We start from the raw sequence: 14,725 nt of genomic DNA, 5'->3' as shown, positions 1-14,725 counted from the left end.
TTTACTTAAAACAAGTTCCTATATCTTGAAATTGAAAAGTTCCTTTTAAGTTAATTTGTCTTATTCCAAGTGTACTAAGATATTTGCACTGGAAACTAAACCAAAAATGCCTGGTAAAATGTTGTGTATTTGATGTGTTGCAATTTTCTGTATTTAACACAAAATTGAAGTAAAGTGATGCATGGTTACTTTCAGACAGTAGTACAGGCTTTTGAAGTCAAACTTCAGCACATAATACATGAGCAAACCCAAACTGAAAATTCTCTTCACCACGCCACTACACAATACGATAACATTGACAGAAACGTTTGTCCTTGAGAGTTGGCAGGAAGCAGCGTGTCATTCTCAGTAAACTCTGAGCTCTGAAGTCTCTCCACAGGTAGAAATGATGACAAACAGATTTTCTGGCCACAGTAATATTAATCAAACATCCATTTCATCTTGCTCTCTCCAGTGTGTTCGCCTCCTACGGAACCAGAGAACGGAGGCTACCGCTGCCACCCGACTCCCTGCCACCGTCTCATCCACAACACCGTCATCGAGTATTTCTGCGATGAGGGATACACGATGAAGGGCGACTACAAGTACCTCACCTGCCTTAACGGCGAGTGGGACAATCCCATGCAGATCAGCTGCAGACTAACACAAGGTTTGTTATCCTATTTACTGTTTTTTTTTTTTTTTTATTTGATTAATTTTCTCTTCTTTTTTTTGCTTTGAAGGCTTGAAAATGTGTAAAATTATGACGGAGGATAAGGATCACAATAAAAAAAAGAAAAAAGTCGTATTTGAACAAAGTCGTAATAATACAAAAATAAACATATATTGTGAGAAAGTTGTAATATGATTTAAAAAGTCATTATGAGAATAAAGTCATAATATAAGAAAAAAGTCACATGACAATAAAGTCAAAATGATATGGGAGTAAAGTCATAATATTACCAGAATACAGCTGTAATATTAGTAGAATGAAGCAGTAATTTTATGATAATTACTACACCAAATAAATTATACAAAATAAAAATGAGTTATGTTGTGCATCTTATAAAGTTATAATTTGGAAAGAATTGTGCAAACTACTCTGTCTGTTTCAAAGAAAGAATCGTGAACTAGACAAGCTGCCCACGTCAGATCTTGATCAATTTCAAAGCTTTTCTCTCATTAAAACAACTTTATTCTAATATGACTTTATTATGATGCTATTGTGTCATTATTGTTCTAATATTTTGACTTTATTCTCATTACATTATGACTTTGTTCTTGTAATTGCAAAAAAAAAAAAAAAAACTCAGTCCGGCCCTAATACTCTGTCGTATTAAAGATTTGAACAACATGTGTATATTTGATTTTAACTCACTCACTCCCATTTTAGCAAGTTACAAATTCATTGTGAACCTTTCTATTTATTCTTATAAAATTGGTTAAAAGTCCAAAGATCTCTGGAAATGTGCGTATGAATCAACAATCTAACTACTTCTACTCCGATCTGTCTTGGGTCATCCAGACAAGGAGCCCAGCCTGCCATTGGGGATGCCAGCTCTGTCCATCGTGTTGACCACAGCGAGTTCTGTGTTACTCATCCTGCTCTTAGTGGTGCTGTTTGTCCTCGTACAGCCAAAACTCAAGTCCTTCCATCACAACAGGTAAGATAACTTCCACGTCAAAGCTTTTCTTTTTCGTTTCCTCATACCACAAAACTAAACTGGTTTCATACAGTTTAGCCTATGTTGTGTTTTGTTTATTGAAGAGAATGTTTTCTGCATCTTATCCTAGGTGTAGTTGGTAATTACAGTGTTTTTTGGGGGTTTTTTTTACCAAAATGTATTAAATCTATAAAATTAAAAGGTCCATATGTTCACTTCTTTTGCGCTCCCACCTGTTAGTCACATGTTTTGGTGGACTCTTGTTGTGTAATTTAGCTCGTGTATGACTTGTTCTGCAAGCTTTCATTTCTGACATTCCTGGCCAATAAAAATAAAAGCATTTCAAAAAGTTAATCTGATCACATTTGACAACTGCATCTGCTGGTGCTCTGTGGTAGAAAAGCCAGGGTGATTTGATTTGATGCTCATTGGCAGTCTTGTTGATTGTGTAATGGACCAGATGGCTTCGTACAGTCCGATAAACAGTCAACACTAATCACTATGAGATTTTGCTGCATTTCACAACATGTTAGACCTTAACCCAAAACTGAGTTTCGTGTGAGGGACCTATTATGTAAAAAATAATATTTTATACATCTTTAGATGCATAAAAAAAAAACTTTTTTGCCAATAAGTTAATGTTTTTTGGTGTCTGGAAAAAGAGCCTTTTTAAAAACCTCCTGATTGTTAACTCACATTTATAGGGCACTGCCCTGCTACTTAGCAACCCCAGAAAAGCCAAACCCATCACCTAACAACCCAAGCTGAACTCCAGCATGTTTAGTTTGCTGGTTTTACAGCTGTTTGTGCAGTACAATGGCTGCTGGAAAGACAAGTGTTGTTGACTTGCCATCCAAAAAACCACTTGCTGCATTCTTGTTGGTTATCCAGGAGGCTCTACTAATGCTTTTCAAAGATATATGGTTGTATAATTGTAACAATTTTTGTCTGCAAAAGGCTCAAAATAGGCAGACGTGAGCAGACTACAATCTCATTATCCAAAAATGTATTGAACATGTTTTGCATAACCCATAGGAAGCATAATATGTCAGATTTAGATCACTTTGTCCATATTCAGTTTAGCATTAAGTGTTAAATTATTCTGTGTTTGTATTTGGTCATTAGGAGGGAGCAAGGCGTCTCAGGCCAGACCAGCTCCATCGTGGTGGAGGGCGTCCAGGTGTCCCTGCCCTCCTACGAAGAGGCGGTATATGGAAGTAGCGGACCCTGTGGTATGTCTGGCCCTCCTCCTTCTCCACCACCGGCTGCAGCTTCACCAGAGTCGCGGGTCCCCATCGTGCTCTCCGAGGGGCTTCCTCAGGGAGCCGCGGGGGGCCAAAGCTCCAGCAGGAGCCGCCAACACAGAGAATTAGACTTCTGTCTCCCATCAACCTCTTCCTCCTCCTTCTCCTCCCGCCGTCACGCAGAGACGGTGTTGGTTCATCAGGCCCCCTCATCCTCCTCCTGCTCTTCTTCGACTTCATGGGCTAGAGAGCACCTTGCGGGTGCTTGGGCGGGCCCCCTACCTCTCCGTAGAGACTCTGAGAGCAGCGACCAGCACAGTCTGCTTTCAGTCGCCTCTGTAGACGAGTTTGCTGACGGTAAGAGGAAAATCTACAAAAATCTTTTACGAATATGACTTAATGATGCATTGTTTACATTTTCTGTTTGACTGATTCATTTTTTTGTTTACATATGTTATAAATATTCACATCCCTTGAATTTAACATTTTATGTATGCATGTGCACTTATATTCAGCTTTCTTAAGTCAAAATCACTTTTTAGCAGCAACTCTTCAGGGTATATTTATACTAGCTGGTAATTTTTGGTTTTTGAAGATTTAATTTTTGGAAAACCTGATTTTTATTTTATTTTTTATTTTTTTGGCCAATGCACCCCTTGGGTTACCATAGTTCATAGTGATGTCAGCATACACAAGGCGGCCATCTTGTTTGACAGGCGTGTTTTTCAGCTTCTGTTTATTTGAACTTTGAATTCAGGTCAACTCTATGATGGAGTCTATGTAAGGCTACAATTTTTTTCTTCTTTTTTTCCCCTTTCAATTATGAGAATGAAGGCATGATATATTAAGAATACAAATATTATTTTCACAATAACTCACCACAAAAAATTAGTAAACTTTTCTTCATTTTATTTCATGTAATTTTAAGTCTTTCTGGTAAAATTGCATAATTTTTTTTGCTAAAATTATAACTATAACCTCATTATCAATAATCCGCAAAGGATTGATTGAAATAAAAAACACTTTTTGAAAACATCTTCTGTCATTTATAATTTCTATTTTAGAAAAAACCCCCATTAAAATCAAGAAATTGGATCTGGTATGAAAAAATCTGCGTTTAAATTTTTACCCTGCTGTACTTTCAAATGTACTCCAACCCTTAATTTCTTGGTGCAGAAAAAAAGTTAAGTCACACAATAAGAAATTCAACATTTAATGTCATAACCTGCACAGAGGATAGCAGAAACACAATCTGTAACAGAGAAATGCAAAGCTGGAAGTGAAAACATTGCTTTGCACAAACGGATGCAGAGTTTTGCACCGAAGATGACGGAACAACCTTCGCTCTGCTCTCATATGACTCCTCTGTTCCCCTGCAGATATCCCTCTGTTGAAGGAAGCATGAAGCCTGCGACCCTCTATCAGCAGCAGCAGCAGCAGCAGCATCAGCAGCAGCAGCAGCAGCAGCAGCAGCAGCAGCAGCAGCTCCTTCCTCTATCTGTCGCTGCTGTCCAGAACTGACTGTGGCTGTCTATTTACTTCCCCACAACTCCCCTCTGTCGTCCGAGCAGCCAGCAGAGAAGTGACTAGAACAATGCTCAATCTCCTACTGCAGCCTCTTCTGCTATTACTGTTTTCAAGCAAAACCAACAACCAGTACCGATACTGCAATATAAGCAATGATGGAGCCCACCGGACCCAAATACTGGTTGACCCTGAGCAAAGGCCAGATGCATTAAGTGGAACCCAGTTGACGTAAATCCTGTAGATCCTGTGAATAAGAGTGAAAAATTACTTATTGAGTCAGGATTGTTAACATGCACTTGCCTCTCGCCCAGTGTAGTTATCTGTATCTCCACTGCAAATAGTTTTTCTTTTTTTTCAGCAAAAGCTATAGACTCATCAGTTCTGATCAGAATCTCTGTTGATACAAAAAAAAAAGTTTGATTAACTTGTGATTTTTGGCTCCTGAAGCTTCGGCGCTCAGAACCGTCTTCCCGCTGTACTTGAAAAGTCTTGAGTCACACCTGACTTTTCGCGGCCCTCTTCTGCGAATGCTGCATGTTGTTTTTCAGTTCACTGCTGTCACGGCGCGCTGAACGACGCATGAAGCCTCCTCTGTTTCCTTCGCTCTCTGTTCACCGCCGCTGTCTAGCAAATGGATTAGCCGGAGTGACAACCGTGTCACAAAAGCTAAAAGCAGCGCGCGGCGTTTCATTAAGCACCATATCACAGCTATAAAAAGCCCTGCTTCTTTATTTTCCGCCTCCAGCTGCAGCCGTATCTAGAGGCCACTGCTTCTGCTGCATGAGTGGGATTGATTGGTGTTTTGGCTGCACATCTTACACTTCTCGTACAGGGAGAGGGGTGACGTGGTTTTCTGCCTGAGCTGAAGTGAGATGCCTGTTGTGATCGGACAGCTGGCTAAACTTTTTAAGGTTCCTATCGTTTAATTTTTTTCCTCAATGTATTTATTGTTTGCGTGTGACTATTTGCTTTGAGTTGCCGAATCGGAGTGTGTATGTGTGTGTATTTCTTGTGTAGCCAGGCAGGAGAGAACATGTCCAGATATGGTAGGCCTTGATGCAGCCCTTTTCCTGGTTTGCTTGTCCTCAGATTGAGGACAATGTCCCAGTCTTTCACCATAGGAAAACATCCCTCCCATCGCTTTAAAAAAAATGTCACATGTACAAACCAGCTTCACTTGTGGCATTGAGTTTGCAACACAATAAGGGTATTATTTATCCACTCTCAAGCTAGAATACGGCTGTAAAACTTCACTCTCCTTAAAGGAACTGGCTCACCCGTTTTCATGCTGAACTAAAGACTCTCCACTGTTAAGAATTGTGGAAACAAACTGCAACTGGTTGCAGTAAAATGAAGAAAAGACTTTGTTAGATAGCAATATACCCCCTTATGTCCCCCTCAACATACTCACTCACTCTTAACGCCAAGTGCAAATTAAAGAGAGAAACATGTCCTTCTGTTCGAAGTCATTATCTGTTTTCATTGCCACTTGAAAAGCTATGAGCTGGCCACAGTGGAAACAGCATGGCTCAGACAAACCCTGACAATTACTTCTTGAGCTTTGAAAACACACAGACACACACGAGCCGTCTAAATAGTTGTTCTAGTTTTTATTTGGCTTTTTTTTTCTGTCATTGTCAGTGGCTACATTATTCATGCAAACAAAATGTTGCCTTAGATTTGTACATTTTCTTTTCTTTTAATATGTATAATCTTAAGCCTCCAAATTGATTGCTTTACAGTTTTTGCAACTTGTTATTTTCCCAATTGCCTTACTCTATTCATTTTCTATTCTATGCATAAAAAAGTCTTTATTTATCAATACGTTTACTTCTGTTGTGGGCTCAACTAGGCGAATGTCTGTCCCTTTCTGTTCTCCCCCACTGTTTTTCCAGCAACTGTGATGATTGACAATAATAACAATGAGCCTGAAAGCACCTATATTTCATTACCTTTTGGCTTCTTTTGCTGCAAGGCTTCAAGTTTTAAGACGACTGGAGGAAAACAAAAGTTCTAAAGAAGCACTGTTGTACGGTGTTTATTCCCCAGAAATAACAGGTTAAAATTACCCATCTGGACTCTTAATTTCAATGCTTTAAACTTTTTTTTTTTCTCTGAACAAGGCAGTGGATTTGAAGATAGTAATTTAATATTTGTATAAAGTTTAATTTAATTTTACAGTGTGTATATAACTTTCTAATTAAAGCTTTCTTTTAAATGTGGAAGAAGGTGTGAACTTTGTTCAATGTCCTCATTTATTTTCATGATGCACTGAATGTGAAGGAAATATTCTTGCAAACATTTTTATATGGACAGTTTTAGACCAGTTTTAAACAAATGCACACATAATTTTTGAAAGTGTATCATGCAAGCAGGGTTGCAAGTAACTCTTTTTACATTTTGCTATGCTATATCTACAAATTTTAAGCCAATTTGAGCTAATTTGAGATTTATTGCAGTTTTATGAGGAACACTACATGTTTTACAAACAATTTGACAAATGCATGTCTGAGAAGTGGGAAAATGAGTGCAAATAGAGAGCATAATGGACAACTATGACCATCCTCTTTACAGGATTGTTTTACAAAAGCTTTGTTGTTAGTCAGAGGCTTAACAGAATCTCTGTAAGACAGACTGCTACTGGAGATCTTGCCCACAGCCATATCAGCTCTAAAAAGAAACACGGATATTATGAGTTACAACATTTAGTGTTTGTTCAATTGAACGTAATGTCTGATAACTTAACCACTCTACACTCAATAATAAATAAATGCATGATGCACTTTTAAAGTTTTGACTACAAAACAATGTTGGAAAAAATAGTTATCTTTCACATAAATCCTACTTAACTTAATGTAAGACATACCTGAATGTGTTGAATAAATCCAAGTACATTCAAGCAGCTAAGGATACTTCGCATGTTTTCCTTCGGCTTTGATAAATTCATAAATCATTTCCGAATTTATCATGGAAGACCATAATGTCATAGTTAAAGATTTATTTTAGGACTGTCTCTATACATTCTGTTTTGTGAGTCTAAAAAACGCAGTTCATCCTTCTTAGCCTATTATTTAGGTTGTAGAGTTAAAAAATATTTCTTTCGACGTTTATCACGTCTTTTGTCTTAAAAACGCAAGCAGCCATTGTTTGATTAAACTCAGTAGTGTGTTAGTGACCCCCAGTGGTCAAAAACTTAACTACATCAGTTGGAAAAGACGTGTTTATGACGCCATATTCGGAAAAGTTCGGAATACGTTTCGGGTTTGTTCGTGTTCTGCAGTCTGTGCTTTCGCTCTAGGTCACGTGAGGCTTTTTCTTTAAAAAGACTCCGCCCTGAAACAGCAGCGGCACCATTTTGTTTCATCTTGCATTACAGTCGACGGTTGAGGGGATAGAAAGAAAAAAATAAAATAAATAAGAAAGAATAGGTCTGCAATCTTCCTGGGGTAGGTACACAAAGTTATAATATTTATATTTTCACTATAGCAATTCTGCATAGTTAGGAGAAGCGGTATAAATAGTTTCAGCTGTTATTTTTGATGCAGTAGCTTGTAACACAGTTAAGGCCTCGCCGTTGACTAGCATATGCAGGGCATTTGCTAACGGGGAAAAAAATGCTTAAAACATCTTCTGGTTGCAGCAAATTAAACTAAAACTGTCGACATGAGCGGATGTCGTATCTTCATCGGCCGCCTGAGCCCGTCGGCCCGAGAGAAGGATGTGGAGAGGTTTTTTAAAGGATACGGCCGCATTCGGGACATTGACCTAAAGAGAGGCTTCGGCTTCGTGGTGAGTCACCGCATGAGAAAGTAGGTCACGGTGAAATGACTGTTTGTGAACCGGAGAGCGTCTAATCAAAGTGGGGTTAAATTATTCCAGAGATTTCCACCTTATAAACCTAACGTTTGACTGCAGAGGGAGTGATTTTTTTTTGCACCTCTTATTGAATTTTCAATGAGAAAAAGGAAAGGATGCCCCCGCCCCCTCTCCAAACCTCACCATGCTTCTCTGCTAGCCTGAGCAAGCACCAACCCGACATTTCGCATGAGTCTGAAGCAACATTAATGTACGCCTTGCGGGCAAGTTGAGCAATTAAAAACATCAGTTTTGCAAGCAATGATTAACTCAAACATGCATGTGTTGGAATACCAATTTTGCAAGAGTAAGATGTTGAGGTTGCATAGCTCTTTTATGAATGCCTCTTTGTGTTTTTTAGGAGTTTGATGATCCTAGAGATGCTGAAGATGCTGTGTATGAACTCGATGGCAAAGAGTTGTGTAATGAAAGGTGAGATTTTCCTGTTTTAAGGTAATGGACTTATTGAACTTGGTTCTGTTTACACAATGTTCTTTCAGGCCGTATTAGTCCTTTGTTTCTGTACAGATGGGATAGCCACAAACCTGGATGTGCAAGGTTTCCCCCAGAAAACTTTCTAAGCCCTGTGCTCAGGGCGCATGGGCAGTCATTCAACCAGCAGCCTGTCATGTTTTTGAGTTAAAAAATGTTTAAGGTTGACATGAAATTTGAAAATATCACTTGATAATGATGTTATTGAAAGATTGGAAGATTAATATCTGAACCCCAACTATAAAGTCTTAAAAAATGCAAAAAAATTTTTTTTTAAATATAAATACGCAATGCTTAGCCTGGTGGGGGAACAAGTAAAGCCTGGTGGCCCACCAGGCTTATAATACTCTGGGGAAAACCCTAATGTGTATTTTATAGGGTTTTATGTACAGGGCTGCAAGTAATGTAGGAAAAAAAGCAGAAGGAAAATGATTGTTTTTACAAATAAAACCTGCTTCTTCTTTAAACGCTTGAATTTCAAATAGCTTGTTTTGAAGGTTTACAAATTGCTCGATTTCTATTAAAAGTGAACAGTTAAAAGTAGAAGTTTTGTAAAAAGCCTAAATTTGGAAAGTATTATTTAAAGTTGATATCAGATGTTTTCATACCCATAATAAAAATACTTGCATGTTTTTTTGTCCATGTCTGACTAAACTTCTCTTACTGACTGTTTTAGGGCAGTTATTTTATGTAAGACATAACATTTTATTATATTTTAGTTTATCCTGTCTTGGCTGTAGAATATCATATATTCAACTCCAAAGTTTGGTGCTGGAAAAGTGCTTGAACCTTACTGTGGGGAAAAATGTACAAACCCTGAAAATGTAATAGAAATTGCAGGTATATACTGTTATACCAGCAGTTGCAATACTAACTAAACAAACTTATTTTGAGAAGACAGTGGTGAGTAATTGTAAGACATCCTGTTATACTGCAGTCTATAGATGTGCAGACTTGGACCAAAACACTCATTTGTGGTGAATTATGATTCTGAAGTATTGACTCAGGAAGGGTTAGATGTAAATGCATGCCACTCCATTCTATCACATTAAATTAGAATCATTTGTGGTTGTAACTTGGAGTTTAGGGAGTGAATAAGCACCAGCTTCCTACTCACATCGGTCCTTAATTGGCTTACTAAATCATGGCTGTCAACTGAGCTTTTCTGTTTGTATAACTATGGAGTTTCTATTTTTTAAATCCAAAATCTTCCCTTGTGAACCGCAGGGTCACCATTGAGCATGCTCGTGTGCGTCTGCGGGGGGGCCGCGGACGAGGAGGCGGCGGCGGAGGAGGAGGACGTTTCTCTGACCGCTACGGTAGAGGTTCCCAAAACAGTCGGAGGTAAAGAGAGGCTTTTACTTTCCTATTGTTTCTGTTTTATTGTTTGTTTGTTTTTTCAGAGTTTGTATGGGTGTGAGATATCCATTCAAACAGAACAACTTTGTAATAAAGTCCAATTTAACGCTTGATCAAACGCCTAAACTTGGAAAGTGTTATTTACAGTTGAAACCATTTATTTTCATACACCTTAAGACCGTTTGAAGTTAAAGCAGACTGAACTTGTTTTAGGTTATTTCTATGTGCTAAATATACCCCTGACACAATAAACAACAAATCAATTAATCGCATGATAAAAGAAAAGAAACTCAATAATTTTCATTTGCTTGATTTATCATCTTTTTCTTTTTTTTTTCTCTTTTTACCAAAAACTGAATGATAAAAGTCTTCAGTCTGGTGTTTTGGTCTCAACTGTCCCTGTTTTTGAAAGATAATTTTGTTTACAGAGCTGTCATAATTTATTTTACTTGTTGTTTCTGTTTATTTTTGGAAATTTCAAATGTCTTCCAGTTCCAGTGTTTAAATGTTCATTAGAATTTAAAGCTTATTGATCATTGAGATATTGTTTATTTCCTCCCTTCTTTTTAAAGTCTGTTTGGCTGTGAACACATGACTATAATTGTTTTTTTTCCATGGGAATAGTTTTGTGCTACTTTTTTGTCTTGAAATAAAGGTTTTCTTCTTATTTATTTTTTAAAAATTTCCTTCCAGCCGAAACCCTCCTCCGATGCGCACCGAGAACCGTCTGATTGTGGAAAACTTGTCCTCCCGCGTTAGCTGGCAGGTTAGTATTTCTTTTAAATGTATTATTTTTCACAAATATCACCACCTGCATTTATTTAATTCCAACAATACACATTTTTGTACAATTGACTGCTAAAAACCAACTTTAAAAAATGTATTTGTATTATCAGACTTAGCCAGGTGAGTTGGTTTCAGTAATTTTGTAATTGTTTCAGAATTAAACACTTATTGATATTTTTTAAATGCAGTTTTAGCTAAACACAAAGCAACAAAACACCAAATTTGTTCATGTTTTCACATTTTAACCAATTCTCCACCCCTTTATTTGCCAGCTTGACTGTTGTGTCATGTGGAAGAGCTCGCTTATGGTGGAGTTAACCCCTTCTGGGTCCTTCAGTCTGGGTTGAGCCTGTGCTGTCAGCCAGTGTGTCCTACTCCTAGTTGATGCCTGCTGGTCATGTGAGCGCTCGCTCCACACTAGAGGCGCTGGCGGCCCTTCGCTCGCTCGCACCGCCTGCTGTGTGGTTGAGGGCGAGAGAGAGAGGAAACAGAGTTGGCAGAGAGAAAGCAGAGGAGAGAGCGAGAGTCGATGGTGGTGGCGTATTGATCGATGGTTCGTTAATTTGAGGGGCTTCGATCGATCGATATCCCCCCATCCTTCCTTCCCCCGTGGTGTCCCCCACTCATCGTGAGAGAGAGAGAGGGTGTGAGTTCCTCCCAGGGGCCCGTGGATAAAATCTGCTGTAATCCTGGTAATGGTGGGCTCGGAGAGCCTGCGGCCCACCCCAAAGGGTATCGCTCTCAGGTAGTAGTTTCCTCTCTTCCACCCTGTTCACTCTTTACTGAGGTGGGGTGCCGAGACGGGGGCGGTCCCGGCGCCCGGCACCACCCGTACCCTCCTTGTCGGGGGGGAAATGGGGCTCTTGGTGCCAGATGCTGCAGCCCAGTGGATGAAGATGATGATCATCTGTGTAGTTTTAAAGGAGCGATGAGCTCACAGATCTCAATGCTGCTGGAAGAAACTGACCTTGTGCTGCAGTGATCCCTGACAGAAAGGGTTTACATCAAAACAAACCCATTATTATTATTATTTTAATCTGTATTTTTTTAATTTTTCTAAAACCAATCCTGTTAGAAGCACTGAGTCGGTGAGCAGCCATTGAGTTTCTTGGACTCATCCTCTGTAATTGCTGTAGTCTGTGTAGTTCTGAGAATCTAACTATCTCTCCCTTTGGGTAAATCAGTGCAGTTAATATCTCAGCCTGTGCTTGTTGCTCGCCGCGCCACTCCGAAAACTGACCTGAGTTTGCGTGTGTAGGACCTGAAGGATTTCATGAGACAAGCTGGAGAGGTGACATTCGCAGACGCACATCGGCCAAAACTCAACGAAGGGTAAGACTCAGGGTGCTAACAAGAACGGGAGGGAATTTATCCAGAAAAACTTCCCGTTAGAATTTACATTTATTTCTGTCTTGCACAATAAATCAATAACAGTATATAAACATTGTTAAAATTGTTTTTTTGTTCGTGTTTTCTTCACACAATGATGATTTATTGCCATCTTAAGGCTGGGCAATAAATCAATAGCAATATGTAATGACAGACACTTGATCAATATCAATAGATGATACACCTGATGGCTTCCGTTTTATTTTCTTTTTTTAAAAAAAAGGTTTTTTCTATTTTCCTCTTTCAGGGTGGTTGAGTTTGCCTCTCATAGTGATCTGAAAAATGCCCTTGAAAAACTGTCTGGAAAGGAAATCAATGGAAGGAAAATCAAACTTATTGAAGCTTCCAAAAAGAGGTGAGTTTCCTGCATGAAGTTCGACTGAAACCTGCATCAAATTTTCCCTCCAATATAAAATTAAACATTTCAAAAGTAACTGTTTGAGCAAGGAAAGTATTGGCTATAACTTGAAAGCTTGAATTTCAATTAAGTATTTAAGGTGCGGAATATCACAGTTTTGTAATAAAATGTAATCTTACGTTTTATTGAAAACCTAAACTTGGAAATCGTTACATATGGTTGAAACCAGATATTTTAATCCACCTAATAATAAGATTTTTTTTTCTCACTCTGAAGTTAAATTAAACAAAACTTTTCTTCTTTTAGGCCAGTTAGAATAACCAAAGTTATTTATATTTGCCAAATGTAAAAAAAAAAAGAAAAAAAAACTTGGCGAGAAGATTATTTTAGAGATTTATTTTTTACTGCAACGTTCTTGGTTTTAGCGTTTAATTTGAGCATTGAGGTCATTTACCTCAACACTAATTGTTTGGATTGTTTCAGTGCCTTCTTGGTATGTATTTGAAATAAAGATTGGCTGTATAAACATTTAAATGTTTATACATTATTTAAATAGTTTTTTTGTGTGTGTTCTTGGAGGAGAGGCACATCAGAACAGTTTCCTTGATATAGAATATTGTCACTAGACATTATTAACATATCGTATAATAGTGAATTGGAACTTGCTGGAAGAGTTTGAAAACATGCCTTGGAAAGTTCTTAAATTTGTCCAAACTCTATCTGAGCATTTATTCTAGTTTTAAATGTGAGATTTTCCTTTCAGTTGTCACCATTTTTCCATCCTAATCGTTTTATTTCTGCTTTTTTAGGTCAAGAAGCCGTTCCCGTTCGGACAGCTCGTCCCGCTCGCGCTCCCGTTCCCGCGGCCGCTCCCAGTCCCGCTCGCCCAGACGTTCCCGGAGCCCCGCCAAGGCCCACCACCGCTCCCACTCCCGTAGCGGCACGCCGGCGCGCGGCGCCTCCTCGCCCAGCCCGAAATCAAAGGACCCCAAACGCTCGTCCAAAAACAGCAAATCAGTAACGCCGTCCTCGCCGCCGCCGGCTCAGAGGTCGTCCAGATCCCGCTCTCGTTCAAGATCCCGCTCACGCTCCCGTTCTCGCTCCAGATCCCCACGATCCCGCTCTCCTTCTACCGACAGTCAACGCTAAACTGGTTTAAAAAAAAAAAAAAAAAAAAAGCAACTAGAAAACTCCCGGTGCCTCCTGCGAAAGCGGCGAGATGAGGTTTTGTTTCAGATTTTTGTTTCCTTTTTGGATTGTTCTTGTGACTGTCAAATTATTTTTTACCAACACAAACCAGGCTCATCTGAAATGATTGGCTGTCGTTTTTCCATTATTAATTGGCAGGATTTTTCCAGAATGCTTCTGAACTCGGAGTGATGCCTCTCCTCTAATCTGTGTTATGTGTTACCTCTATATGTGTTATAACACAGCAGTACAGTTGAGATTACAAAGTGAGCCACCATAAACCTGGCTGAATTATGGGACCCGGTCTTTTCTTTTTCTTCCTTTTTTCTTTTTCTTTTCTTCCTTCCTTCAGGTTTTTTGTTTTCCATCCAGATTCACTCATCCAACCTCACATAAAACATGCTTTTTTTGTGCTTGAATCTAAAATACAAAACACAGATTTTCCTTGCATTGGCAGCTTCTCTTCCAGGCTCACAACTGTACAGCTGCAGATTATTCCTCTGGTTTAAACCTGTATATTCTCTTCATGTATGCTAGTTTTTTTGTACAGAGGCAAAACTCTTGAGGATGAAGCTAACCCTTCAGTTGCCCTCTGTGAGCAATATTGTTGCTTATTGGAGTGATATTTCTTAAATTGGGGATTTATGTACATACTGCAGTCTTCTGCTAAGTGTTGAGATGTGTACATGTTACCACTAGGGTACTCTGACAGACGTTACTGTGTGTGTACATATAGACATGAATCTGAGGGAAAAAGTTTTTTTTTTTTTTTTTTGTACATGAGGATTTTTATTTTCAGTGACAATAGATGTTTGTATGGTGTATTGAAAATAGACTTGATGAATAAATCAGTTTTAATAAACCATAAGTTTTGTCTTTAATAT

General features: G+C 38.8%; 2 protein-coding genes and 1 long non-coding RNA gene across 5 annotated transcripts in view; 2 read left to right on the top strand and 1 right to left on the bottom strand.

The window, feature by feature from the left end:
* Positions 1 to 6,632, top strand: part of susd6 (sushi domain containing 6) — a 33,545-nt gene extending 26,913 nt beyond the window's left edge. Inside the window, exons 4-8 of one of the 3 annotated variants that reach the window (XM_032585057.1) lie at positions 455 to 649; positions 1,505 to 1,643; positions 2,769 to 3,244; positions 4,267 to 4,309; positions 4,358 to 6,632. In XM_032585057.1, coding sequence (XP_032440948.1) covers positions 455 to 649; positions 1,505 to 1,643; positions 2,769 to 3,244; positions 4,267 to 4,292 — 836 coding nt within the window. In that variant the 3' untranslated portion in view covers positions 4,293 to 4,309; positions 4,358 to 6,632. Of the gene's footprint in view, positions 1 to 454; positions 650 to 1,504; positions 1,644 to 2,768; positions 3,245 to 4,266 lie in introns of all 3 variants that reach the window. The other 2 variants (XM_032585058.1, XM_032585056.1) reach the window with 2 other exon arrangements.
* A 1,083-nt stretch (positions 6,633 to 7,715) lies between these two features.
* Positions 7,716 to 14,706, top strand: srsf5b (serine and arginine rich splicing factor 5b). Its single transcript, XM_032585060.1, has 8 exons — positions 7,716 to 7,860; positions 8,055 to 8,203; positions 8,631 to 8,701; positions 9,989 to 10,105; positions 10,814 to 10,886; positions 12,165 to 12,238; positions 12,543 to 12,650; positions 13,463 to 14,706. The coding sequence occupies exons 2-8, from the start codon at positions 8,078 to 8,080 to the stop codon at positions 13,800 to 13,802; spliced, it is 909 nt and encodes a 302-aa protein (XP_032440951.1). The 5' UTR covers positions 7,716 to 7,860; positions 8,055 to 8,077; the 3' UTR covers positions 13,803 to 14,706.
* On the bottom strand, positions 9,202 to 10,496 carry LOC116733999 (uncharacterized). The gene is made up of 3 exons (XR_004342152.1): positions 10,228 to 10,496; positions 9,417 to 9,424; positions 9,202 to 9,212 (listed from the first exon to the last, which is right to left on the bottom strand). It is a non-coding gene; the product is annotated as an uncharacterized LOC116733999 (long non-coding RNA).
* Positions 14,707 to 14,725: the final 19 nt, after the last annotated feature.

This window comes from Xiphophorus hellerii, chromosome 15, assembly GCF_003331165.1.
Source record: "Xiphophorus hellerii strain 12219 chromosome 15, Xiphophorus_hellerii-4.1, whole genome shotgun sequence".
In the NCBI taxonomy this organism is placed as follows: Eukaryota; Metazoa; Chordata; class Actinopteri; order Cyprinodontiformes; family Poeciliidae; genus Xiphophorus; species Xiphophorus hellerii.
The sequence above is the reverse complement of the archived record's forward strand: the minus strand, read 5'-3'. Positions and strand labels throughout refer to the sequence as shown.